Genomic DNA, 26,328 nt, shown 5'->3' with positions numbered 1-26,328 from the left:
GAGCTCGCCTGCTGCAGTTGCTATTTCAGTGAGGACTGAAGACACTTCCTGATATGTTTGCGACATGTAAAGCTTTCTGAAAAAATATCAAAACTGGAGGCATAGTGACTGTTCCGGTTGAATCTGAAAAAGACTGACTAAGTGAGGAGTGAAGGGGAGAAGCGTGATAAAGCCAAGGCTGTCCTGAATCACCTCGGGATTTCTGTCTTGCCATGTCGCTTGTAGAGACCATCCGGCTTTGGAGTGAAGGTGTATCTGCTGCCGATCGCAAGGACTGGGAGGCAGCCCTTGAAGCCTTCATGACTGTTCAGAATCCTTCTTCCAAAATCTGCTTTAACATTGGCTGCATCCACCTGATCATGAGGAATTTGGAAGAGGCACAAAAGGTGAGTTGCTGGATTGTAAAGTGGTCAGTGTCCGTGACTGAATGAAGCAATCTTGGCTACCCATCAGATAAAATTGCCAACTTCTGTTTTCAAAAATACCGTCCCTCTTCTAGTGGATGTCAGATGAAATCTGATTATCCAAGGGGGAGGGGAACAAAAAGAAAACTCAGAAAATTGGAAATATTGTCTTCCAGAAGTTGGAAAGTACTAACTTTGCCACTCCCAATACTGGTTGCACAACTGATCACTTAAAAAAAAAACCAGTCATGTAAAATAATAAGTTGGCAGCCCAGTATTAAGAACTACCAGGTATCTCTGAATCCTTTTTCCATTATTTGATAACTCCAGACAAACATTAAAAAAATGACCATGTTTTCCCCAAAATAAGAAAGGGTCTCATTTTCTTTTGACCCCCGAAATAAGCCCTCGGCCTTATTTTCGAGAAGGTCTTATTATTTTTGAAGTGCAGGAGGTGGTGAGAGTGGCCACCTCATGGCTGCGGCTGTGTTGCAATATTTTCAGGGAGGTCTTATTTTCAGGGAGGGCTTATTTTAGCCCATGCGCTCAAAAGCCCGATTGGGCTTATTATCTGTGGAGGTCTTATTTTGGGGAAAACAGGGTAGGTGAATCTTTGTTGGGCAACCAAGTGTAAGAGGAGTCAAAATAATAAATTTATACATTGTGTGGCGCAGGCCTGAACTAAATATATGACAAGACTTGTTGGTTGCCTCGTAAATATGTTGATAATAAATTTGCAGTCCAGAAAGCATAAGCTAAAAATGTATAATAGATGTTCTGGATGCACTTACATGACAGCAATTATGTCTATGTATTATGTTTGTCTCCTCCAGGCCTTTATCAGAAGCACAGACCATGACAAGCACTTAGCGGTGGCCTATTTTCAGCGAGGAGCTGTGGCTTACCAGATGGAAAAGTGAGCTAGAGCATTATGGTATCTTCTAAAAATGATGGGCTGTTAGCTGGTTTATTACAGTAATCAGTTCTGCAGTTTCCTGCTTGCCCAATCTTTGTGTGATTTGGGCATACAAATTCATTTTTAGTTTAAAAGTGAAAAGAGGTCTTGGAATAATGCGCCAGTAGAAAGAAAAAGTAGACAATGGAATTTCCTCTCCTGCCCCTAATTATAATAACAGCAGTGATAATCACATGGCACTTAGTTATTTTGCATTAGTGAAAAAAATTACACAGGAAATGTTTAAGACCTAACAATTGGAGGACCTAGCAATTCACAAAGGAAGGATGCAAGAGATAGAAACAAGGGTACAAAGAAGAAGAAATGCTTTCAATGTTTAATACGGTAATTTAGTTACAATAAATTCAAAGGATATTGCTTAGACCGGAGTTTCTCAATCTGGGCAGCTTGAGATGTGTGGACCTCACCTGCCTGCTGGTTGGGGAATTGTGGGAGATGAAATCTGGCTTAGGCACATCCAACTTATCTTTTTATTTGTGGGAACCAAAAACTTGTTGGGTTTTTAAAAAGTAATATTATTTTAAAATCCAGCTGGTTCTGGCCAAGGCCCATCTTCATCCAATATCTGGTTTTTCGCAGTTGCCCAGAAGGAGGATAACAATCCTTATTTCCATGAGGTTTCACTATATCCCCTTCCTGCAAATAGTTCCAGCAAGGCTGCCGCTTTCTGTGGGTGGCTTGAGCAAAATCAACAGAATATACTTTGTTTCCCAAGAGAAAATACCAAGTCAGCAATTTCTTCCCATGCTAGCCACACAGATAGTTGAATCTCTGGTCATCATTCATGATCAGCTTCTACTTTTTGTCAGTGAAAGCAGCAGCCAAGGTCAAGGACTACAGGACAGGTCCCTGAAATATGCTATTTCTCCTCTAGCAAAGGGAAAAAATTGGATAGGGCCTCCGTCTGTCCTTAAAGATGCTTGCTTTGTTGTTGTTAGTTGCAAAGTCGTTTCCGACCCATCGTGACCCCATGGACAATGTTCCTCCAGGCCTTCCTGTCCTCTACCAACCTCTGGAGCCCATTTAAGCTCACGCCGACTGCTTCAGTGACCTCATCCAGCCACCTCATTCTCTGTCTTTCCATTCTTCTTTTGCCCTCAGTCTTTCCCAGCATTAGGCTCTTCTCCAGTGAGTCCTTCCTTCTGATTAGGTGGCCAAAGTATTTGAGTTTCATCTTCAGGATCTGGCCTTCTGAAGAGCAGTCAGGTTTGATATCCTCTAGGACTGACCGGTTTGATCGCCTTGCAGTCCAAGAGACTTGCAGGAGGGTTCTCCAGCACCATAGTTCAAAGGCCTCAATTCTTTGGCACTCAGCCTTTCTTATGGTCCAACTTTTACAGCCATACATTGCAACTGAGAAAACCACAGCCTTGACTATATGCACTTTTGCTGGCAGGGTGATGTCTCTGCTTTTTAGTATGCTGTTTAGATTTGCATAGCTTTCCTCCCCAGGAGCAAGTTTCTTTTAATTTCCTGGCTGCAGTCCCCATCTGCAGTGATCTTGGAGCCCAGGAAAATAAAAACTGTCAATATCTCCATTTCTTCCCTATGTATTTGCCAGGAATTGAGAGGACCGGATGCCACGATCTTAGTTTTCTTAATGTTGAGTTTCAAGCCAACTTCTGCATTGTCCTTCTTCACTTGCATCAAGAGGTTCTTAAGTTCCTCTTCACTTTCTGCCATTAGAGTGGTATCATCTGCATATCTGAGGTTGTTGATATTTCTCCCGGCAATCTTAATTCCAACTTTTGATTCATCTAGCCCTGCCTTTCTCATGATGTGCTCTGCATATAAGTTAAATAGGCAGGGCGACAGTATACAGCCTTGTTGGATTCCTTTCCCAATTTTGAACCAATCAGTGGGTCCATGTCCTGTTCTCACTGTTGCTTCTTGACCCACATACAGGTTTCTCAAGAGACAAATAAGATGGTCTAGTACTCTTATCTCTTTAAGAACTCACCACAATTTGTTGTGATCAACACAATCAAAAGCTTTAGCATAGTCAATGAAGCAGAAGTAGATGTTTTTCTGGAACTCCCTAGCTTTCTCCATGATCCAGCTTATGTTGACAATTTGATTTCCAGTTCCTCTGCCTCTTCAAAGTCCTGCCTGTTCTTCTGTAGAGATGCTTGCTACAACCCCTAAAACAGATATGCTCAGATAGAATCTGTTCTCTAAATAGTTCTGAGGAAGAGAAGTCTATGCAAATATATGACCATATTTATAGGACTTGAATTTATATTGCTTTATAGTGGTGTAATTGTGTTAGTATGTGTGTATATACACACACTTACACCAGAATAAAACAATTTTAATCCATGCCCTGTAAATAGGATAATATGGAACCCAAATAATAAAACTTGTTTGATCAGATTCTGTAGCATTTAGTATCCAGCAGCATGCAGATTAAACGCCTGGTTTTTAAATAACATTGATGAACCACAAGCTGCCATCATGTAAAATTATCATGTTGAAAATGCATAGCATTTCTCTTTTTAATCCGGGAAGCTGGCTAATAAAAAGGAATCAATGTTGGTATGCTATTCAGGGAAATCAATGTTCTGTAGATTCTTGTGAATGAATGGAGGCTCATCTCGCAACTTGTAAGGAGTAAGGAAGATAATCTGGATGGAAATATTATGCAGAATCCATTGCCTTGGCGAAAGGGGCTGAATCATTTTGTAAATCCAGAATGAGATAATATTTGAAAATGATTGAGGGAGATGACTCCCTAATTCACTGAACTCTAAGTAAAAATGCAGCACAATCAGATATATAAAATTCTGTTATTATAGCCAGTCCCAATAAAAGTAATTTTAGTCTTCCTGTGAAATTTATTTCCCAGTCGGACTTTGGGGATTGATAGGCTTGCCAATCCAGTTCTCAGTGTTTCCCTAACCTGCTACCTCTTTAGATATGTTAGATTATTATACCTGCAATGTCCAGCCAACATCTCTACCTGGAGGGAATCAGCTTGAGGAAATCTGGCATTTTCACATTTCCCTGGTTCCAGAATCACATATTAACCATTCTTTTTCCCCCCTTTTTTGCTTTAAGTTATGAATTAGCTATTACTGACTTAAAAGAGGCTTTGGCTCAACTACGGGGGAACGACCTTATAGATTACAAGATTCTAGGCCTGCAGTTTAAGTTGCTTGCTTGTGAGGTAAGTCTTTATTGGCAATTGCAGCCTACTAGGAAGATTGACGTTTAAATTCAAGATAGTTGTTTCAGGAATGGAGTATTGGACAGGGATTCAGTTCAATGCATAATACTGTACTCCGTTATACCAGGGAGAAACCATGTTTTGGGGAACTATTAGAGATTTGGATTTTTGAGGACATACTGTATTCTCATTAAATAAGGGCAACAGGAGAGGACTTGCTTATACATAAAATGGTTGCCAAAAGTCTCCATTTGGTATATGCAGTGGTGGGTTCCTGCTGGATCGCACCGGATCGCGCGCGCTCCCTTTCAGCGCTCCACCTGGCTTGCGCGCTCCCTTTCAGCGCTCCACCTGGCTTGCGCGCTCCCTTTCAGCGCTCCACCTGGCTTGCGCGCTCCCTTTCAGTGCTCCACCTGGCTCTCGCGCTCCCTTCCGGCGCTGAAACCGGAAGTACAGTCTTGCCCCGCCCCTGGCGAAGCAACGACGCCTGCCTGCGCTCCACCAGCTCGGCTGGGAACGGAGATGTTTCCTCAGCGGAGCGCTCCATATGGCAAAAAAAGTAAGGAATGGGTGGAGACTTATCTCAGGACTACCATCTCAACTCCTCCAAAATTTTAGCTCAGCTTTTTTTTCTGAGTCGGAGCCAAACTTTCAAGGAACACTGGAAAACACCCATTATCTCCTTCTGTGTAAGCATGCTTTTGGTGTCAGAAGGAGGTAGAAGGAGGGCAGCAGTCTGGTGGAGATGCAATCACTTGTTCAGAATTTGCTTTCTAGTATGCCAAGTTCATTTTTTAAAAAAAATCTAAAAATCAGGCAGGCAGACAATATTTCCAAAGAGGTATAACTGGACACTCTGCAAACATTCCACATGTTTAACTGCACTCTTCAATCCTTACTGTGTTTATGGTTCCCTTTTGTATTTGAAGTTCATCATAGAAGTCCTCCAAGGTCCCTTCCAGCTCTAATTGATTTATTTCAATGAACTCAAAGTGACATACAGAACTGTCCCATTTTCTCTTACTGTTGCAATCTAATTGCTGCTATTTGATGCTTTATTTAAACTTATATTTGTGTATCAGTTATTGCATGATCCAGGGATGTGCGGTCAGGGGAGGCAGAGCCTCACTGCTCTCATCATGAAAAGAAAAAAAGGGGGAAATGGAAAAGGCACACGTGGTCCGATTCCCTGCCTTCCTGAGTCAACATGAAGGGGACCGCAGAGCACGCTCCGCCGGCTTGCACTTCGCGGTCCCCTTCATGTTGACTCAGGAAGGCGGGGAATGAGACGTGTTCAGGAGGAGTGCGCTCCGCGGTCCCGTGGCTCGCGCTCCGCGGTCCCCTTCATGTTGACTCAGGAAGGCGGGGAATGGGACCAGGTGTGCAGAAGGCTGAGGCTGCCTCAGCCTCCTGCACACGTGGTCCCATTCCCCGCCTTCCTGATGACGTCACCAGCCTCACCAGCCATAAACCTCACCGCACGTCACTGGCATGATCGGTGTAGATGCATATGATAAATAAATAAAATTTGCTCTTACAACAGTTCTGTGAAGTAGGTAAGCTAAAGGAGCAAGTTGAACCCACAATCAGCATTGAATCGGGGAGGGGGGTGTCTGTTTGCTGCAGATCTGCTTATTAGTTATTTTATTTATTAAACAAATTTATATAGCCACCCAACTCACACATTGATGACAGGCACCTTAAAAAATCTATCATCCTGATAGATTATATCAGGTGCCCTCCAGAAAGAAAAGCACCTAGAAAGAGAAAAACCAGGGAAGAGATCTGAAATAACCTCAAGAGAAGGGCTGCAAATTGGGGCAGAGAGGAACAGAAGACATCTGTTTTAACAAGGTTGGGGTGGACAATGCAGTTCAGTTTTCCTTCATTTGATATTGGACTAAAATTCCGAGAATTCAAGGCTGCATTGTAATCCAGTGCCCCTGGAAGGCATCAAGTTGGGAAAGGCTACATTATCTTATCCTGATACTCCAAATCCATGAGACGTCTAAATAATTAGAATTAGATCCAGGCATATTTCTGACATCCCTACTCTTTACTTGCAGCTATTATACAACATTGCTCTTGCCTACGCTAGGCTGAAAGACTGGAAAAAGGCTGAGGAGCATTTGACAAGAGCAATAAAACAGAGGATGGGCTCCAGGCACAACAAGATAGATAGAGCTATGGAATCCATCTTGGTAAGAAAATATTATGCATGCTGGGTGCTACCCTCATAGTTGCAAATTTGGTATCATCATGAATTCTTGCAGATTTATAGTACGTGACTTACCTGCACAGAGGATTAAAACTCTAACAAAAGATGAGAAATGTCTCTTCAAAACTTGGCACTGAGGAGCAGCAGCTTGAATAGATCATATAAAAAACAAAATGTTCTCTTTCTTTGACTCCAACTCTTTGCTCTGAAGAGTCCAATAAATAGTTCTATCAAGAGCTGAGCAGCCAAGGGTGCATTTTGTTGTTCTCTTTGCCATGCAATCTTTAGTGTACACTCGGAGACTTCAGTTTCACTGCTTCTGGTTGCTAGAATTCAATACTGTCAAGCTTATTTCAAGAGAAACCAGGATTCTCTCTAGGTTTAACATGAGGAATCTCAGCAGTGGCATAGTTTTTAGGACCTAATTTACTCCACAGTCTAATTAAGAGACTTTGTTACTAAGAATAAGGAAGTTCTTTCAACTTAAAAGAGAAAAATGTCTAGATGGCCAGATGTTTAATATAAACATTAAAAATATATAGATGTTTAATGTCCAGGTGGTGTGTGCAGGAGAGAGAGAGAGAGAGGGAGGGAGAGGGAGGAAGAGAGGGAGGAGGAGGTCGTAGAGCTGTCTGTTATGAAGTTCTCAATTAAGAATTTGGAGCAAGATGACAGAATTGTTTTTTTATTTTTTGTGTGGAAAATCAGATTCTATCAGGAGTAACCTATTATGGGGGTGTACTAGTGGTCTTCAGGGAGAGTTTAAAAAAATCAAGATGGTCACCTTGGCAACCATGACCTTTTGTACATGTATGTGACATTGATGCAATACAAAAGAAGGGGGTCTTTGATGCCGCTGCCTTGCTGGATTCTCTGGCCTTCTCTCCACTTCTGTGTCTGCTATCTCATTATGAAATTTAGGTGGTGCACTGCAGATTCTCCTTACCTGATTTATTATTAAAAGCATGGAATAAAGGATGTTGGAAGAAACTATGTTTTCACTCATTGGGTCAAGAAAACTGGCTGATTTTTGTTCTTTATTTTTGTTTTTTATATGTGCAGAAGCAAAGATTGTTTGAACCCATAGTGATCCCTCAAGGAAAGCTATTTCGACCAAATGAAAAGCAAGTGGCACAGCTGGAGAAGAAAGATTATTTAGGGAAAGCCATGGTATGAATTTAATCTGTCACAAATATAGAACTATTCAGATAATTTTGTTCCTGGTGTTTTTCTGGAAAGGCTATTCAGGTCATATTATAATAGTTCTACCAGATGATTGGAAATCACTGTCCTCAATTGCCATTGCATCACTAACATTTCTAAATCTAGTAAGCAGAAAGTGATACTTTGTGTAGCACAGAGTTTTTATCATTCTCATCTGCTGGTCAAAAACTGATATCAATATTTATAAACAAACAAACAAACAAGTAAGTAAATAAATAAATACATACATAAAGCAAACAGAGTGAAGAATTAAGTGGAAAGAGAATGTGCCTAGAATCAATGATAATTTCCTTTCATGGTTAGGGTAAAGATTAGCATTGCAAATAAAGTACACAATTTAAAGGGTACAAAAAAGCCAAGTAAAAGGAATGATAAAACACTTGCAGACAAGGGTTGCTATTACATTTATATTGTACCCTGATTGAATTATATGTTTCTATAGTTCCTTAAGTGAAAAAAAATGTAAATGCTATTTTCAAATGCCATTATTTTAGTTTGGCTCTGTAAATCATTGAGTATAAATAGTAAACATGCAGTCAAAGATGCTTATGTTTTAACTCTGTACCACATGAAAGATTAATTTGTTCATTGAAGAGTTCATTGAAACACACCATTTTATCATCGAGGCCTTAACATTTGCAGACAAGGCAATGTTCCACCATCCATCTAGCAACGAATAACCAAAAAGAAAATGAAAATGATAAATGAAAATATGAACCATCCTACTAGTATATTATGGAATCAATCCTTCATTGTCCCTCCATTCATATGGTGGAGCTTCCCTTATAATTGTACCCCTCATATTCTAAGCCAGTACCCAGAGCCCATAACCCTGGGAAACGTTTTAATAATGGTGAGAGCTCTAGAAGGATGTCTTAGCTGAAGGAAGTCTTAAGACATGGTATCACACCATGAATACTTTTAAAGTCATGAGCAAATTCTTTTTTCCCATGGCAGGGCCCATATTCTGCATCAAATTGTTGTTCCTTTTGAGACTACCTGTCCTTGATACTCTTTGGGGGGGGGGAGTCTTAAATACACTTAAACAGGTCTTTTTAATTAAAAAAACGCATTTCATTTCAATATAATTTTTAAATAGTTTTCAAATGTCCCATATCATGCAGGCATTTCTGTAAACCCAATAGAATGTCCTGTGTTTTGTAGGTATTCTTGTAAGATTGTTCAGGATTTCCCAACATTAGAGTTAGAATTAGGTAAGAAATGCAGGTTTATTCTTCATCAATGCTGAAACAGAGAATCTATAACTCAATTCAGCTTATTTTCAAGGATCGAAAGAAGAGGCATAGAACCAGAGGTGGTATTCAACAGGTTCTGATCAGTTCTGGAAAATCGGTAGCAGAAATTTTGAGTAGTTCAGAGAACTGGTAAATACCCCCTCTGACTGGCCCCTCCCCCATCTATTCTCTGCCTCCCGAGTCCCAGCTGATCAGGAGGAAAATGAGGATTTCCTCATGTAATAACTTTCCCCTGGAGTGGGCAGGGAATGGAGATTTTACAGTATCCTTCCTCTGCCACGCCCACCAAGCCACACCCACAGAACCAGTAAAAAAAATTGAATCCCGCCACTGCATAGAACAGGTGACTGTCTTCAAATGCAAATAACTATTTTTATCCCATGCTAGTGTTTTAATTTCAGGATGCTAAGTGGACAGGATGGGGAAATGACAGTTAGAATGCTTAAAAGTTCTGACTTTTGGGGGTGAATAAAATAGGTTAAAAACAAGCCTTGCTTCCCATTCTAGGTTGTGGCATCTGTGATTGACAATGATGACTTTTCAGGTTTTGCTCCTCTTCAGCCTCAGGTAAGACAGGATCATTATTTTGCTGAGTCCCATGTTCTCCTGCTTTGATCATGAATCATGATTTGGTTTTTCCCTTGGGCTCCATTTGCAGCCATAGTCTCAGAATATGATCTGCCTCAATTTACAATGCAATACAATACAATACAATAGTAGAGTTGGAAGGGACCTTGGAGGTCTTCTAGTCCAACCCCCTGCCTAGGCAGGAAACCCTATACCGTTTCAGACAAATAGCTATCCAACATCTTCTTAAAGACTTCCAGTGTTGGGGCATTCACAACTTCTGGAGGCAAGCTGTTCCACTGATTAATTGTTCTCACTGTCAGGAAATTTCTCCTCAGTTCTAAGTTGCTTCTCTCCTTGATTAGTTTCCACCCATTGCTTCTTGTTCTACCCTCAGGTGCTTTGGAGAATAGTTTGACTCCCTCTTCTTTGTGGCAACCTCTGAGATATTGGAATAATGCTATCATGTCTCCCCTAGTCCTTCTTTCTCTTAAGCTAAACATACCCAGTTCCTGCAACCGTTCTTCACATGTTTTAGTCTCCAGTCCCCTAATCATCTTTGTTGCTCTTCTCTGCACTCTTTCTAGAGTCTCCACATCTTTTTTACATCGTGGCGACCAGAACTGAATGCAGTATTCCAAGTGTGGCCTTACCAAGGCATTATAAAGTGGTATTAACACTTCACGTGATCTTGATTCTATCCCTCTGTTGATGCAGCCTAGAACTGTGTTGGCTTTTTTGGCAGCTGCTGCACACTGCTGGCTCATATTTAAATGGTTGTCCACTAGGACTCCAAGATCCCTTTCACAGTTACTACTACTGAGTAAGGTATCACCTATACTGTACCTGTGCATTCCGTTTTTGTTGCCTAAATGTAGAACCTTACTCTTTTCACCATTGAATTTCATTTTATTAGATAGTGCCCAATGTTCAAGTTTGTCAAGATCCTTCTGTATCTTAAGCCTATCTTCTGGAGTGTTGGCTATTCCTGCCAGCTTGGTATCATCTGCAAATTTGATGAGTTCCCCATTTATTCCCTCATCCAAATCATTGATGAAGAAGTTGAAGAGTACTGGGCCTAAAACAGAGCCTTGGGGTACTCCACTGCATACTTCCCTCCATGTAGATGCAGTTCCATTGAGAACTACACGTTGAGTGCGGTTGGTCAGCCAGTTACCAATCCATCTGGTGGTGATGCTGTCTAACCCACATTCTTCTACTTTATCTAGTAGTAGGTTATGGTCTACCTTATCAAAAGCCTTACTGAAGTCCAAGTAAACTATATCAACGGCATTCCTCTGGTCCACTAATTTTGTCACATTATCAAAGAATGCAATAAGATTAGTCTGGCATGATCTGTTTTTGACAAATCCATGTTGGCTTTTGGCTATTACTTTGTTTGCTTCTAGGTGTTCGCAAATTCGTTGCTTGATTATTTTTTCCAGAATCTTTCCTGGTATTGAGGTTAGGCTGATAGGTCTGTAGTTTCCTGGATCTAATTTTTTCCCTTTTTTGAAGATGGGAACCACATCAGCTCTTTTCCAGTCCTCTGGTAGTTCCCCGGTGTTCCAGGATCTCTGAAAGATATAATTCAGTGGTTCTGAGATCTCGTCTGCTAGTTCCTTCAGAACTCTGGGGTGTAATCCATCCGGTCCTGGTGATTTGAACTCGTCTAGGGTAGACAGGTGCTCACTTACCATTTTCTTCCCTATTTCAATTTGTGTTCCTAATTTTGTGGTGCTGCTTTTGATAGGTTGGACTGTTTTATCCCTTTGTGTAAAGACAGATGCAAAACATGAGTTAAATAGTTCTGCTTTCTCCCTGTTGCTTGTCACCTTCTTGCCACTTTCTCCTAGCAATGGACCAATTGTTTCCTTAACTTTTTTCTTGTTTTTAACATGTTGGAAGAAGCTTTTTTTGTTAATTTTTACTTTTGTGTTTGCTGTTTGCTGTTCTAGCCATCACACTTTCAAAGTCTTATCTGCTACTACGTCCAACGGCTGAAAATTTAAATTATTTCACAAGATGAATAAAATTGAAGTGATAAGTCACTTATCAAGATGCCTCCTGTTTTAAAGAAGTGAGGTTTAGAGTGGGTCCTCTAGAACCCTGTCTGACTATGACAGCATCATTTGCAATAATTAACGCTTTGAGCTCTTAATTTTAGCCATATATAATTCAATTTAATTAAATTGAGTAATTATTTTCATTTTTGGTAGAACACAAGACGTTCCAAAACTTGTAAGCATGCAGGGCACAGGGTATTCCATCCTGTGCAAGAGGCAACAGAAATATTTTGTTCTTATGATGATAAGATGGAAGTTTAAAATAAACTTTTTGGTAACAAGTACATACTTACCAACATATTTAATTGCCCAAGACATTGATTTTTATATGGAGGATTTTTTTTAAGGGAGCTGGGAGATTAGAAACCTTTTCCTATAGTTTTCTATTTCAGAAACTAAACATGGGTTAAGGCAGTGGTTCTCAACCTGTGGGTCGGGGGCCCCTTTTGGGGTCGAACGACCCTTTCACAGGGGTTGCCTAAGACCATCGGAAAACACATATTTTCGATGGTCTTAGGAACTGAGGCACCAATTTTATGGTTGGGAGTCACCACAACATGAGGAACAGTATTAAAGAGTCGCGGAATGGGGAAGGTTGAGAACCACTGGGTTAAGGGGACAGAGTGGCCTAGCAGCTAGCATGCTGGTTTGTCGACCGAAAAGTTGGCAGTTTGAAATTCAAGTACTGCATGAAAGGGGGAGCTCCTGTTCTTGCCCCAACTCCTGCCAATCTAGCAATTCAAAAGCATGGCAAATGTAGGTAGATAAACAGGTACCACTTTCAATGGGAAGGTAACAGTGTTCCATGCACCTTGGTGTATAGTCATGTCGGCCACATGACCAGGGAAGTATCTTCAGACAATGTTGGCTCCCTCGGCTAGGAAACAGAAATGAGCACTGCCCCCTAGAATCGGACATCACTGGTAAGGTGATGTATAAAGGTAAGGGGAATCTTACCTTTATAAATATGGGTTAACCTTTCCTTACACTTGAAAAACAAAGAGAGTTACCAATTTGCTTCCTAGATGGGATATGGGAAGGAAAAAGAAAACTACTTTCCCTTCAGCCCAAGTGAATTCAGGCTTTCTATTGGAAAAGATTAAATGTCTGCTATTGATGGATAGGAATAAGCTAATATCTATGATGTGCTTACAGACATCAGATCCACCTTCCAGACCTAAAACACCAGAAGTCCTCAGGTAAGATCAATAAAGTCCAGAGAATACAAACATTCATTAGTTGTTTCTCCAGCCAATCTCTCCCAAGACTACATAGTTACAATAAATTCAGAATTCATGTAGATACACAACATATATGCACATGCATCATTAGCTATATCTAATTAATGTAAAATAAAAGCTTGTTATAATAGGCAGGAGCATTATTTTCTAAACAAAACAGAAAAAAACATTCCAAACACATAAATGTGTAGATATTGTAAAATGCAGAATGATCTATTTGAGGTCTTTTCGTCATGAAGCTCCCACTTTTTGCATCTTAAGAATTAAACATTATGGAAAATATTATGCACTGAATGAAATGCTATTGATGACCAATTCCTTGTTTAGAAGTCTCATTTCCATTCTTCTGGTTGATTTTTTTTCTACCTAGGAAATTGGAATATACAGAGAAGGAATCAGAGGATGATCTAATAATGTATATTCTTGCTTACCTATGTAGGGCACTGCAAGGAGAACCTCACAGAGTCTTGTATGAATTAATTCCTGAAACTTCAGAAGAGCTTCAAGTCGTTCCCGGAAACATTGTTTTTGTTTTGAAAAAGGAGAGAGACAACTGGGCAACTGTTGTGTTTAATGGAAAGGTAATAAAAGCTGTAATTTACAAGTGGGCTACAGAAAGAGTGTGAAATAATTGAATTTGTCTGTCATGGATTTTTCAAAACTCATGAGACATTTGGCTTGGGCCAGATTATCTGACTGTGAAACTAATATTGTGGACAAACAATTTTCATAATATGGTGTGGTTTAGACAATGATACCAATGAAAAATATTTTCAAAGTGGCCCTTTGAGCTTTGATTAATAGCACAAAAGATAAAGGGGTCTCCTCTATAAAAAGTCTGAGAACCACTTCCAACCACTGCTGCCTTATTTACATTAACTATTGGTGTCATTTTGGACCTTCATTCTAAGTGCACTGAACTGATTATCAGTTGTAGGTTACCAGTCTGTATTATTTCCTGTAATTCATTATCACATTAGTATCTCAACTCAAAGAACTGAGAGTCATGTTGCGAAGGATGAGCCTATATCATCTCACCACAAAAATGAACTTTTTAGGTTGAGAGAAATGAATGAGGGATTTACCCAACATTGCAACACTTGAAGCTTGGTGATGAAGTATACAGTAAATAAAATGCTCAATAGCTTTTCTATCTTGGTGCCACACAAATTTATTTATTTTTATTTATGTATTTTATAAATGTTGATTCCATTAGTATGGATATACTGGCTTTCCTATTTGGCAATGATTAAGCACCAGAAATCTGCCTCCAACTATCTACCTGATGCATTAAAAACAGATATATTTTTTTTGCTGGCATGTTGTAATTGTTTGGATTTTTGCAGCCCAGATTTGGTAGTCACTAGAATTAGGGAAATTCCAATACATAGAAGGTACTAGCTTGGGAAGGCTGCTTTACGATTTTTCCATTAAAGCCAATGGTATTCATTAATTACTGGTAATCCTTAGTTCATTCCCAGGAAATTAGTAATTTCTATCAGACTCCAATTTGTGCCAGGGGTCACAGATTTGGAAAAGTAAATCTCTTGTCTGTCTATCTGTGAAGGAGGTGGTAGTGTTTCACTCCATTCTCAGGAAGCCATCCTTGGATTCCATGATATTGGAGAAAATTGGATAACTTTTGTCCAGTCTCCAACTTTATCTTTTTTGGTAAGACTGTTGAGACTAGGAAACCAGCTGTGGATGCAAAGCAGGTTACCTAGACCATTTTCAGTTGTAGTTCAGGCTGGGTTATAGTACGAAGACAGCATCACTTGTATTTATGATCTTTGAAGGGCTTGGGAAAGGGATGGCGTCCCTTTAAAATTTTAGAATTGAGAATGGAGGCACTGTCTCATAGTGCTTGTCTTCCTTCTTCTATGGCCAGTTGCAATCAGTGTTTGTTGGGGGAAAGGGGGAGATCTATATGGGGAACCTCAGGGCCTGGGTCTCTTAATATGATTTAATACCTACATGGAACCACTGAGTGAGGTCATTTGGCAGTATGGAGCATGGTATCATTAGTATTAGGATGATACTGAGCTATGCAACCCTGCTCTATGCTGGGCAGGTGATTTTTACTCAGTTCCTGGAAGTTGTGAGAGCCTGAATAGGGAGGACAAAATGTGAGCCACCCTAGCAAGGCAGAGTGGTTTGCCACCACCTCCTCCCTTGTCCCTAGTCTGGTAAGTGATCATCTTTGACTTTGATTGGATACTACTTCTCAAGACAAAATTTGAGGGTCCTTTTGGTTTTGTTGTTCCTGCTCAAGGAACAAGTGTCAGCTGTGGCAAAGGGATCCTTTGCACAAACTCATTATGTTTCCCAGCTTTGCCCATTCTTGAACTGGGAGGCTTTGGTCACAGTCACTCACACCTTAAATCATTTCCTGACTGGACTACTGCAATGTGCTCTACATGGGGCTGCCATTGAAGACCACTTGGAATCTATGAATGGTCCAGAATGCAGTGGTGTATTTAGTTCTGGCACCCTGCTGTTTCCCATGCCACACCGCAGTTGTATGAGCTGTACTGTCTCCTAATCCCCTTTTGGGTACAACTGATTAAAGATCTAAATAACAGGCAGCCAGGTTAGTTGCCGAACCACCTCTCCTTGAGGGCATGTCCATCACCAGGTCAGCCAAGGTGGGCATGCTCCAAGCCCCTTCCCATACATATTGTCATTCACTGGCTCTTCTGAATCATGCCTTCCCCATAGCTGCTCTGGCCTTTGGAACAGACTCCCACCTCATGCCAGTAGTTTAGCTTAGATATCTTTTAGCGTTCTGGAAGGCCATGAAGACCTGGATCTTCGCTGAAGCCATAGGCCAAAATGGAGATGAGTCAGTGGATATAAAGTAGATGGGATGCTACAGCACCACGGTAAGGAAGTGTGAACTTTTGTAAGGGAGATACAATTGTTTGGTTTGCTGTTTTATATGTTTTGTTGTAAAGTGTCCTAGAATTATTGAGTGTATCATATAGGCAGCCATATAAATTTGCCATATAAACCTAATAACATAAATAAGTAAATAAATAAACCAATATATTATTTCAATAGAAGCCCACTCTTTTGAGAAATTCAACTTCCAGTCACACAAATGCTGCACTGGTGCTTTCATAGCAGCACCCCCTATAGTCATTCAGCTGTAGGTCAGTTCATTTACTGTTTAGCAACTTGGCTTCAAAACTTTCATACGCACATCTAATATTACACGATAACCCCTTCCCTTGCTGTGCTGCTGAAGATTTCTGTTGACCTCCCGAGTTCAAGCTCTTTTTTTCATTCAGGATGTCCTGTGCCCTGGAATTACTGTTTACCTAAAAAGCAATACATGCTCCTTAGGGCAATAACTTTGCTTCTCTAATTATGCTCTAAGTCCCTTTGCAAAGGAAACATGCCTCTAGAGACAAGATTATCAAGTTAAAGCAGTCAGGTTTTGTTTTGTTTTGTTTATACCTAAGTTGATATTAAAAACAATTAGAATTTGTTCTTTTTTCCCCATGGTGAACACCATAACCATCCGGGTAGTAAAATGCAGTATTCTTTCTGACATTGGTGATGAAACACAAGTGAAAGATAAATGGAACCCATGCGTGAATGTAAGGAAGCTGTTTTGTGATTTTGAACTTTCAGTTTTTCATGTAGAGCAGGGGTGTCAAACTCATGGCGTCACATTGGCGTTACGTGACGTATCGCAATTCTCCCCCCCTTTCGCTAAAATGGGGTGGAGGTGACCAGCGCATGAAGCACCCAGTCCACAGGCTGCGAGTTTGACACCCCTGATGTAGAGGAACTACATGGCTCAAAAAAAAAGAAAGAAGAAGTAACCAGCCAAATAAAAGTGTTGTCATACAGAGATTAGAAATAAAGAATGGTTATTTTTTTCATTCTCATAAAAATCTGGATGCATTCTAACACGTAAAAAATTCTTGCTTTGACTTCTGTGTAGAAAGGGATTGTGCCTTGTAACTACTTGCAGCCAATGGAACTGCACAGCCAGCCTACATTTCAGGTGAGACCCCGGTGATTTTGTTGGTAAGAACTAAACGTAAAAAAAATGGACTGGATTTGCCTACCAAAAAATGAAGCTGCATAGTATCTCCATGTTTCCCTTCCATATTATTTAGGATTTCTCAGTTCAACTACCTCTTTCTAGCTAGCCAGCAGTAAACAGTAAAACGATACCTGGAAATGGGAAACATTACCCTGTCAGTCAACAATTAGATTGGTCACAAGGTGAGTCACTTGGAAAGAAATTTGAATTTCCCTGCTTCCTTCAGTTGGGCTTCTTTAGGAGAACACACACTATATCAATAAAATAATCATTCCAGGTTTATTAGGAGTTAAGATTTATTCCAGTAAGTTTTTATTCAACTAGTTACCTATTGATTTATCACCAGTCCATCCCTGGTTAGCTCATGGTAGCCTGGAGATTTATAAAACTACTTTCATTTCTTAGATACAAAATTAAGGTTGGGGAATAAAGTATTGTTCAAGCCTCCTCCCCGCCGATAGGACCCTATGAACCTGTCATATGCTGACATACATTTTAAAGGGATGGTTTGAATACAAATTGTGTCTTATCCATAGAATTCGTTTCTGCAAAGCCTAATAGGGAGGAGTTAATGACAACTTCTGGAAAGATTAGCTAGTGGGAAAGTGGGAAAGGTCCACATCAGACCGAGACAATGCTCTTTTCAAGGAGTGCATCTATTTTTATGGAGCTGTATATGATAAATTCAAGCCTGGACTACTACTCCCGGGCTGAGATCACCTTACCTGTTTTGTGTTGTATGTTTTGCAACTTAGAACAGTTCAGTCATTGCATATACTACCCTCAGGACTCTGACAAGCTATTTCCATTCTCTCCAGGAAGAAAACAATGAAGATAGGGATATCCCTGCTCCACCAAGCATTGCTGCTCCAGAATTTCCCAACCTTCCTTCAAGTGAGTAAAAAACCACATACAGCAAATAATCCTAATGTTTCGGGCTATTACAAAAGCTACCGGCAAATTTATTCCAACCACCACCACCCAAGCTGAAGCAGGTACCTGTTCTGTCTAAATTGTCTGTCTTTACGAATTATGAGCAGGAAATATTAACAGAGGCATAAAATGTATTTCTGATTAATGATAACAAACTCTCTTCAGCATTATAATGCTCAGTTTCATGTTATATCATATTTATGAATACCAATTTACGAAGAGACCATAGGAGTCATTTAGCAAATCATGATTTAAATCAAGCAAATGCATAGTCTAAGGACTGTGCTATTTTTAAAGAAATATTGTTTATGTAACAATTGTTCTGTTTTCTGCAGGTCACAGAAGAGAATTGAAGGTACATGATTTCCTTTCATTGTGAGCTTTTGGACAGGCAAAACTGCAATACTAATTGCTATTAATTAAAGAGCTAATAGAGTTCCTACTTCCAGAGAGGACACATCATCTTATATTTAAAAATAATAATATAAACAGGGCCGTCACCTCAAATTATGCCTCTCACAAAAATATTAACTCCTTGCTCAATACGAACCTGTCATCCTCTGTATCGCTATTGCTTTCGGCTGCCATTGAAAAGGGGGGGGGACGGGGGACATGGCATTTGGGAAGGGAAGTTTTAAGTACAGGAGGGAGTTTTGTTCTCACCATCTTCTGCGCATGCTGGAGATAGTGGACGAGCCCGCCAAGGCCAACTGTCCTGCGTACCAACCTGATGATGTCTTTTGAAGATGGATCCCACATGGCACCTGAGGGATTTACACCTTGGACAGGGGATGGGGTTACCAGGGGGAGCGGGTTGGGTTACATATTGATATATATGATTACGCGCACTTTTGCCTCAGATCTTGCTTTGCTTAGCTGCTATCTTTTCATAACCAGTAAAAGTACTCTTAATTCTGAAACATGGAGTTAAGTGTTTTCTTTCTTGGTTACTGATGGAGGCTGTCGTGACATGAACCATTTTACAGCCCTGATGGTGCACTGGTTAGAATGCAGTATTGCAGGCTAAGTCTGCCCACAGTCTGGTGTTTGGTCCTTGGAACCTGAAATGTTTTGTACTATTATAACACATTTTTTAAATGTTTTAACAAACCATTCAAGAAATATTTATTGGACAGCATGCAAATAAAAAAATAAAGAACATACTGCTGCCTCTGCATACCTTATACCTTTCATTTTAATTCTGTTCAAAAAGCAGAACTAAAAAATATTGGTCACAGCATCACAGCTTTACCGGCTATTTTTCACCAATTTTAACCGCTGTAATGCCTGAAGCACACAGCAGAGCTTTAGCATGCCTTTTCATGCACTGAAATAACGAACTGATCGGGGACTTGTATTTTCTCTTAACAGTTTGATGCATCTCCAACACCCTATATCATCAAAGTGCATTACAAATTCACAATAGCCCTGCTTGTGAATCCCAACGTGTCTTACAGCAGCCTTTTAGAGAAGGTGTGTAAGAAACTGGAACTCTCTCCTGAACATACAACACTGAGGTAAGCAAGACCACTCAGCAGCACTTCGCTCCTAATGAGTGGGATGAAGCCTTTTTTGGTCCTCACCAAGTCTTTTGTTGCTTAGCTACCAGACAATAGATGGCAAGGATCAGGTCCTGAATGAAGATGGAATGACCACCTTATGGAACCATGCAAAGGACAACTGCTTGACATTGTGGTGCACCGTTAAAGAGGTAAAACAGACTAGATTAGGCAACATACCTTGTTGGGGAGCACCACATTGAATTGCATGATGATATTTTTTTTAAAAATTAGATCAATAATCTCTGAATATTTCATCTAAACCACATAAACCTTTTAATTGTAAAAGTGAAAAATGCTACTGATATTATTCTGAAATGGCATTTATAATTTTTCCACACTCCCCTCCCCCCATCCCAGCAATGTAAGATGTTTAGGAATAGGAGTAGATGTTTAGCATTTACCAATATGAAAAATACAACTGGAAGAATGCTGTATCAGCATTTAGATAGCTAAACAGGGCTTCTATTAATTACTTATTTTTCATTTTTTTCTGGCAAGTTTTGCATTTTGTTTTTTGAAAAGCTTAGTACACACCTGTGCATAAGTAACAGCAATTCGGGCAGCTATAACGAATGTGCTTTTGAGAAAAAAAAATCAAACTGCTAATTATGAAAGCATCGAAAGATACTTAAAGGTAATTTTTCTCACATTAGATCAGCAAAGATAATTTAAGAATGGAAAACGGTGAGGAGGCACAGCAGAAAATACTAACAGAGACTGAATCAAATCGAGTTATAGCACGTTATACTTATGAAGCCACTCAGGAAGAAGACCTGGAGTTTCAGAAAGGGGACACAATTGTTGTTCTGGCCAAAGGTAAATTTATCTAACTATAGAAACTTAAAAGTCATTTGAGACATTATCTTTCTCCTTCTGTAGTTCCTCTATCTTAAACCTTAACTCCAATTTTTCATCATAGCAATCATTAATTGCATGAACTAAATAGCTCCACCTACAGGAAGCTGAAGTGTACACATTTACTTCAACCCACTTTTTTTTTTAAGTTCAATGAATTTCATTCGGAATGTGTTAATTAAGTGTTGGTAGATCATACTAGTGTGATAAAAGTTTCCAAGTTTTAGCAGCATACACAGACATTCTTTTTGGAGCTCAGATGCAACTCTTCTTTCTTGGAAAATAAATACAGTGCTGTGGTATTGATCTCTTTTCTTATGACTTACCAGATTTACAGGTTCATTTTCCAACCAGTTCTCTTCCTCAGTGTTAATTGCCTTGAAATATTGGCTCTGGGCCTAATGCAGTTCCTGATTTCTGTTGCCTTTTTCAACTTCCTCGTCATCTCCCTTACATACTTCAGTGGCAATGTGAAGTTCATGCTCAGTTCTATTAAAAGGGATGGACAGGATAGATAGCTAGACAGTAGCATGGCAACTCAACTGAGAAGCTTCTTGGCTCAAAATCATACTGAGTATGGCTTAGACTTTGTATTGGAAGGCAAAAAGATGCCCTGGAACACACTGGGGCACACAAATAGCATAAATATACGACTACTAAAACCAAACACAACTTTTTCTCAGGATTGTTTTGCATCTACATTAGGCAAGTGTGCAACGCAACCCCAGGGAAAGATGCAGCTGCTAAAAAAAATGCAAATAGGTACAACGTGAGCAGCTTCATGTGCTCTGAATCAATTTTTTTTCCTCTTTCAATACAAAACACTGCACAGCTCCGGTATCAAATGTCTTGCAATCCTACAACTGCATGCTTCTATTGGAGAATTTACATCCCACCCCCCATTTCCCAATTCATCTGCATTTTGCAATCAAGCATTCACTCACTCTACCACCAAATGCATTCATATTTTTTACCAAATACAGTATTGTTTAGCAAATTAGGCTTCTAACTTCTGACCGTAATCTTATTCAAGCTCACACCCCCATCCTTTAATAGCCATATTCTCCCTCACAGAAAACTTCAAGCAGAGGGTTCCATAACTAAGCCATTTGTAACATTACCAAATCCCAAACACTTCTCACATAACTTTTTGCAGAATTCTCTGTGAGGCACCCATCTTTCAATTTCATTTCCCCATTCACCCTTAATCACTGATGCTTATGATTCAATCTTATTTTATCTTACAGTGAATGAAGAGTGGTTAGAAGGCATGTGCAATGGGAAAGTGGGCATTTTCCCCAAAGCATTCATTGAATACAGCCAAGATCTGGAAAATAACTCTGAAGGATAAGTTGAAAGCCCACAAAGAATTGAATAAATCATTGATTTTTTTCCCAAAGCAACTCATTCATTATATCAAAGGTTGCCTTTGCTAATTGAAGCCCTTATTTTTTTCTTGCTATTATTGTGGTTCAATGTATTCTGCTTAAATGCTTATCATTTATAACTTTCCCATATTATACGTTACCTAAAGTGCCAGCTATTTGCAACTGGATTCATGTTTAATAGCAGTATTTTAGTTTCCATCTCTGGCAACGTTATTTGCTTTCAGTAGAGTTATCATGTCCAAACACAGGAAAAATGTATCTTTCAGATCTCAAAATGTTTTGCTACCTTGTTAGGGCAAATAATGTTAAGTCCTGCATAGCAGAAGCAAATAATGGGCCGTGAAGAAAAAATGGGCAGAAGCTACAGCTGTTTCAATTCCTACTGTAGAAACTTTCAAAGGCACATGTGCAAATCTAAAATTGAACCTCTGAATCTTAGATGAGAGGCTGGCATGGCGGAAAAACATAATCTGAAGGTAATTCCATCTCTAGCAAGTGATAATAATTCGCTAATTAGCTCAATTGCTTCTGTATAGTGTTTTACTGCAATAAAAAAATAAGTTGTTGAAAAGCAGTACCATGTTCAAGTGTTTGATTTTTGCCAGTACTTCTTCAAAAGCTGTAGTTTTGTTATTTTCTCTATAAAACGCAACTAGTGTGTTTTTTCCAACTACTATTAACACAAAAACCAACTCTTTAATTAAAAAAACTTACCGGTAGGGCAATTCCAAAGTTTAGTCTGTCAAACCTTGGCTATGTAACTCTAGAAATCCATTTAGTACTTTGTGTGTGTCTCTCTCAAACATTGCCAACTCTTCTGTCACTCTCAGTAATTGAAATGATACAACACAGCTTGCAAATAGCTTTTTTCTTGGTGTAGAAGATGCAACCTTGTTAACTGTGCTTTGTCATATTCAACTTCACTTGCCGTATGCATCACTGTATAAATCCCTTCTACTTGTTAATAGAGATATCCTCTGCCACCAAACAAAATCAATGGAGTTTCATTAACAAGAAATAATTGGTTAAAGAAAATGTTACTACACGAGACTGGCTGTAGAGAACATGGTTTAATTAAAGGCAAAGCTGAATTCAGCAGCTGCAGGTCTCGCACAGACAGACGAAAACACAAAAGAAGCTTACGACACAAACCAGTTTTCTCTGCTGGGGGAGGGTTCCCCCCTTCCCTTGAGGTTCTAGCCACGGCAGGGCGTGTGTGTGTGTAAAGGGTGGATGGGGAAGGGAGCCCTGCCTTAAAGATTCAGAAAAAAAGAGAGAGAGAGAACATTCCAAACGCCAGATTTCTCATGCAGAAATGGGAACCTATGGGTCAGGATTCTGGCACAGTGGAGAGTGTGAGATCATGAGTCTGGTTAGGTTGTCTAGAGTGCAAGAATCAGTGGCTGTTCAAACACTGGAATGTTGCAGCTGCTGGGGTGCACAGCTCAAGTACGCAAACTTAGGGAAAGGGACAGAAGCCGGCTTGGGAGGGGGCAGGGGGGGCCAAAGAAGCACAACTAGGGCAAGAACTTCATCCATGAGGGCTTAGGGTTTTTTTTTTTTAAGTTTTCTAAAGAAAGTGTTTTTAAGCAATATAACCCAGAGCAGCAACACTGCTTGCACAGGGAGTTCAATTCCTATCCTAGAGAGAACATCACCTCATTCAGCTTCTTTTTCATATATAGTCTATATGGGGCTGTTCCCCGACTCCAGTGTCACTCGTGGACCCCGGATGTGCTTTGCTCTGCAGCTGTTTTTTTGTGGCTCACAGATCCTGAACTGATACACGTACACATACATACTCCTGCATTTGCAACGGTTTAAAACATTTAGACTGTTTCCATAGATACCCTGGGAAACAATTTTTCTTGTTTAAAAAAAGGGAAGGGGGGGGAGAAGAAAGAAGTGTCCTTGTTTCCTATGTAGAGTTGCAGCCTTCCATCTGCTCAATAAATATCAAGTTCAACCTTTTCCCCCTTTCGGCATCCTTATAGGAGCAAGTGGGACTGACAGCTTCTCCGCATGGGTCCCCTCATAGGGATCTTGTTGCTTGAACTTCCATTCTGAAACTGGAACTCTGCGCTGTGTGCGAACCTGCGGACATATACTTACTGGCAGGGGAGACTGCCTATATTGTCCTGTCTAATTCCTTTGCTCCCTGTTATCCTGCTAGAATTTGGTGGGATGCTGCATATGAAGAACAGAACTACAAGCAACCAAGCAGGGTTGGGGGCGTGGGAGACTAGAAAAGGGGGCTGGGAGGGGCTGGGGGGGGGGGGGAAAGAAAGCCACAGAAAGCTTCTACCTACCTACATAAAGGAGTCAGGCTGTGAATGCACAGGCCAGCTTTGCCATTTCATCAGACTGGTCACTACGCTATCATAAAATGTACAGGAATCTGAACCATTTAACTTAAAAACCCCATAGCAGCAGTGCGCTGCCCTGAACTGAGGGCTGGCAGTGGCCACTGCACTTTAGTACTGCTGGAATCCTTAACCCATTCACAATCGTCCAGACTCAACCTTTGAAGAAGAGGTGGAAATGACGCCGGAGGGACCAAATTCTCCTTCATGAAACGCCTTACCTAACCCAGGAGACCAGACACTCGCCCTTCCCGTCAATTTACCACTTACCCAACTCTGGCTGGGTGGACCAGTGACTCGAGGGGTGCTACACACTGACTACAAAGCACATTTGTGTATGGAAGAATTCAGTGTGATCTTACTACTGAGACAGCAATAATTCGAAATTTAGACGTTGAGGAATAAATTTCAACTACATTCTCAGTCAGCAAAGCTATAGGTAATAGATTCCTATTAGGCTCCCCAATACTGAGGAAGAGGATCGAGAAGTTCTCAGTGGCTTCTCCCATCTGCTCTTCTTTCCCATCTCTTTATTTTCCCACATGGCTGGGCACATGCACGATGGAGAAGGTGAGAGGCGGTGATATCAGGTTACCGTGAAGATAAACAGCAGTCCCTCTCTCCCTCCAGAAGGCCCTGGTGGGATGGGAGAGTTCCTGGTGTTGGTTTTCCATTGCACTGCATTCATTTTCGTGCATACTCAGTGGGTTGGTGGAGCACTTACGCCCTCCTGACATCAAGGAACAGAAGAGAGGCTGCCACGCGCACAGAACTGTGTGGGACAGTCCTGTAAACCCAACATGCCATGATGTATGGAGCTTTCGATTGCAAAGGTTGCCAGCTCTTTTGTTCTCAGTGTGGTGGATTCATGGCACCTTGCCCACGTTGCTGCTTTTGCTTCTGCTGCATCAACAGTTGCTCCAGAGCGGAAGGTCCAGGATGCATCATAGAACTGGACCAGATAGACTAAGCAAAGAAACAAACATCCCATAAGATGGAAGTTAGAATCTGATGCATAAAATGAGCATGCTAAAAACATCTCAAGGCACCGCTTAGTTCCTCACTAAATTCTCTAGCTTTTCCTATCTCTGACTTGCTGTTCTTCCTGGCACAGTATGGCTGAACCTACCTTTGAAGCACTGTAAAATACATCAGTAAGAATTTAAATGCTTTGCCACCAGAGTTTACCCATACACAAGTGATAAATGCAATAAACATGTTGGGTATTGAAGGTACTCTTATAAGGTGCTCCTTGACTTATCTGTTTCACAACTACTGGAATTTATGTCTGTGCTGGAAAAAGTGACTTATGGCTTGTTCACACTTATGACCATAGCGGCATCCCCACAGTCACATTAGCACAATTCAAACACTTGGCCATATGTTGTGGCCCAGCAGGATCCGGTTGAGCTGCTGATGGACTCGGATAGCGAGGAACCATGAGAGTCTGCTCTGGACGATGTGGAGGACCCTGTGCAGGGTTCAGACTCAGAGCAGGGACCAGAGAGGCTGGTTGGCCACCAGGAGGCGCCTGAGGCATGGAACAGTGGGGAGGATCAAAGGCAGTTTGTCCCTGATGCTAGATTGAGAAGAGCTGAGAAACGGAAGCAGCAACTCCGTAGGCAGACTCACAGAAGACGATTAAGCACAGGTGGTTGTGGATTGGCCCCTCCCACGAGAGATTATAGGTGAGGCGTTGGGAGAGGACATTTGCAGGAAACAACCGTTCAAATTAGTAGTTAAGAAAATCTATCTGTGTATTCTAGCCGTGTCTGTTCATTTGAATTATCTGGGTTGCTCTATTGAACGTGGGCCCTCAGCCAAAGGATATGTTATCTCAGCAATTAAACAGTGGCAAACAGCCAAGCCTGTGTTCTGGTTTATTCACAGGTGGGGTGGTGGTGGTGGTGGTCAGAACAGCCATGTATTTATGATAGTTGCAGCATGCTAGGTCCATGTGATCACCATTTGTGACCTTCTAAGTTGGCTTCTGACAAGCCAAGTCAATGGGGGAATCCTGATTTGCTGAACAATTATAGAAACAAAAGGTGG

General features: G+C 40.7%; 2 protein-coding genes across 3 annotated transcripts in view; one reads left to right on the top strand and one right to left on the bottom strand.

The window, feature by feature from the left end:
- NCF2 (neutrophil cytosolic factor 2) lies at window positions 1-22,484 on the top strand. Its single transcript, XM_081946849.1, has 15 exons — window positions 1-386; window positions 1,238-1,320; window positions 4,438-4,546; window positions 6,613-6,747; window positions 7,827-7,934; window positions 9,752-9,811; window positions 13,033-13,076; window positions 13,558-13,699; window positions 17,071-17,133; window positions 17,994-18,069; window positions 18,444-18,463; window positions 19,480-19,625; window positions 19,711-19,819; window positions 20,324-20,486; window positions 21,773-22,484. The coding sequence occupies exons 1-15, from the start codon at window positions 213-215 to the stop codon at window positions 21,874-21,876; spliced, it is 1,536 nt and encodes a 511-aa protein (XP_081802975.1). The 5' UTR covers window positions 1-212; the 3' UTR covers window positions 21,877-22,484.
- A 484-nt stretch (window positions 22,485-22,968) lies between these two features.
- Window positions 22,969-26,328, bottom strand: part of SMG7 (SMG7 nonsense mediated mRNA decay factor) — a 69,184-nt gene continuing 65,824 nt past the window's right edge. For both annotated transcript variants that reach the window (XM_081949569.1, XM_081949570.1), the window contains one exon: window positions 22,969-25,242. In XM_081949569.1, the coding sequence (XP_081805695.1) occupies window positions 25,129-25,242 (114 nt within the window). In that variant the 3' untranslated portion in view covers window positions 22,969-25,128. The remainder of the gene's footprint in view (window positions 25,243-26,328) is intronic.

This window comes from Natrix helvetica (genome assembly GCF_964273705.1).
Source record: "Natrix helvetica genome assembly, chromosome: 3".
Lineage (NCBI taxonomy): Eukaryota > Metazoa > Chordata > Lepidosauria > Squamata > Natricidae > Natrix > Natrix helvetica.
This window is presented reverse-complemented; position numbering and strand designations above follow the sequence as displayed.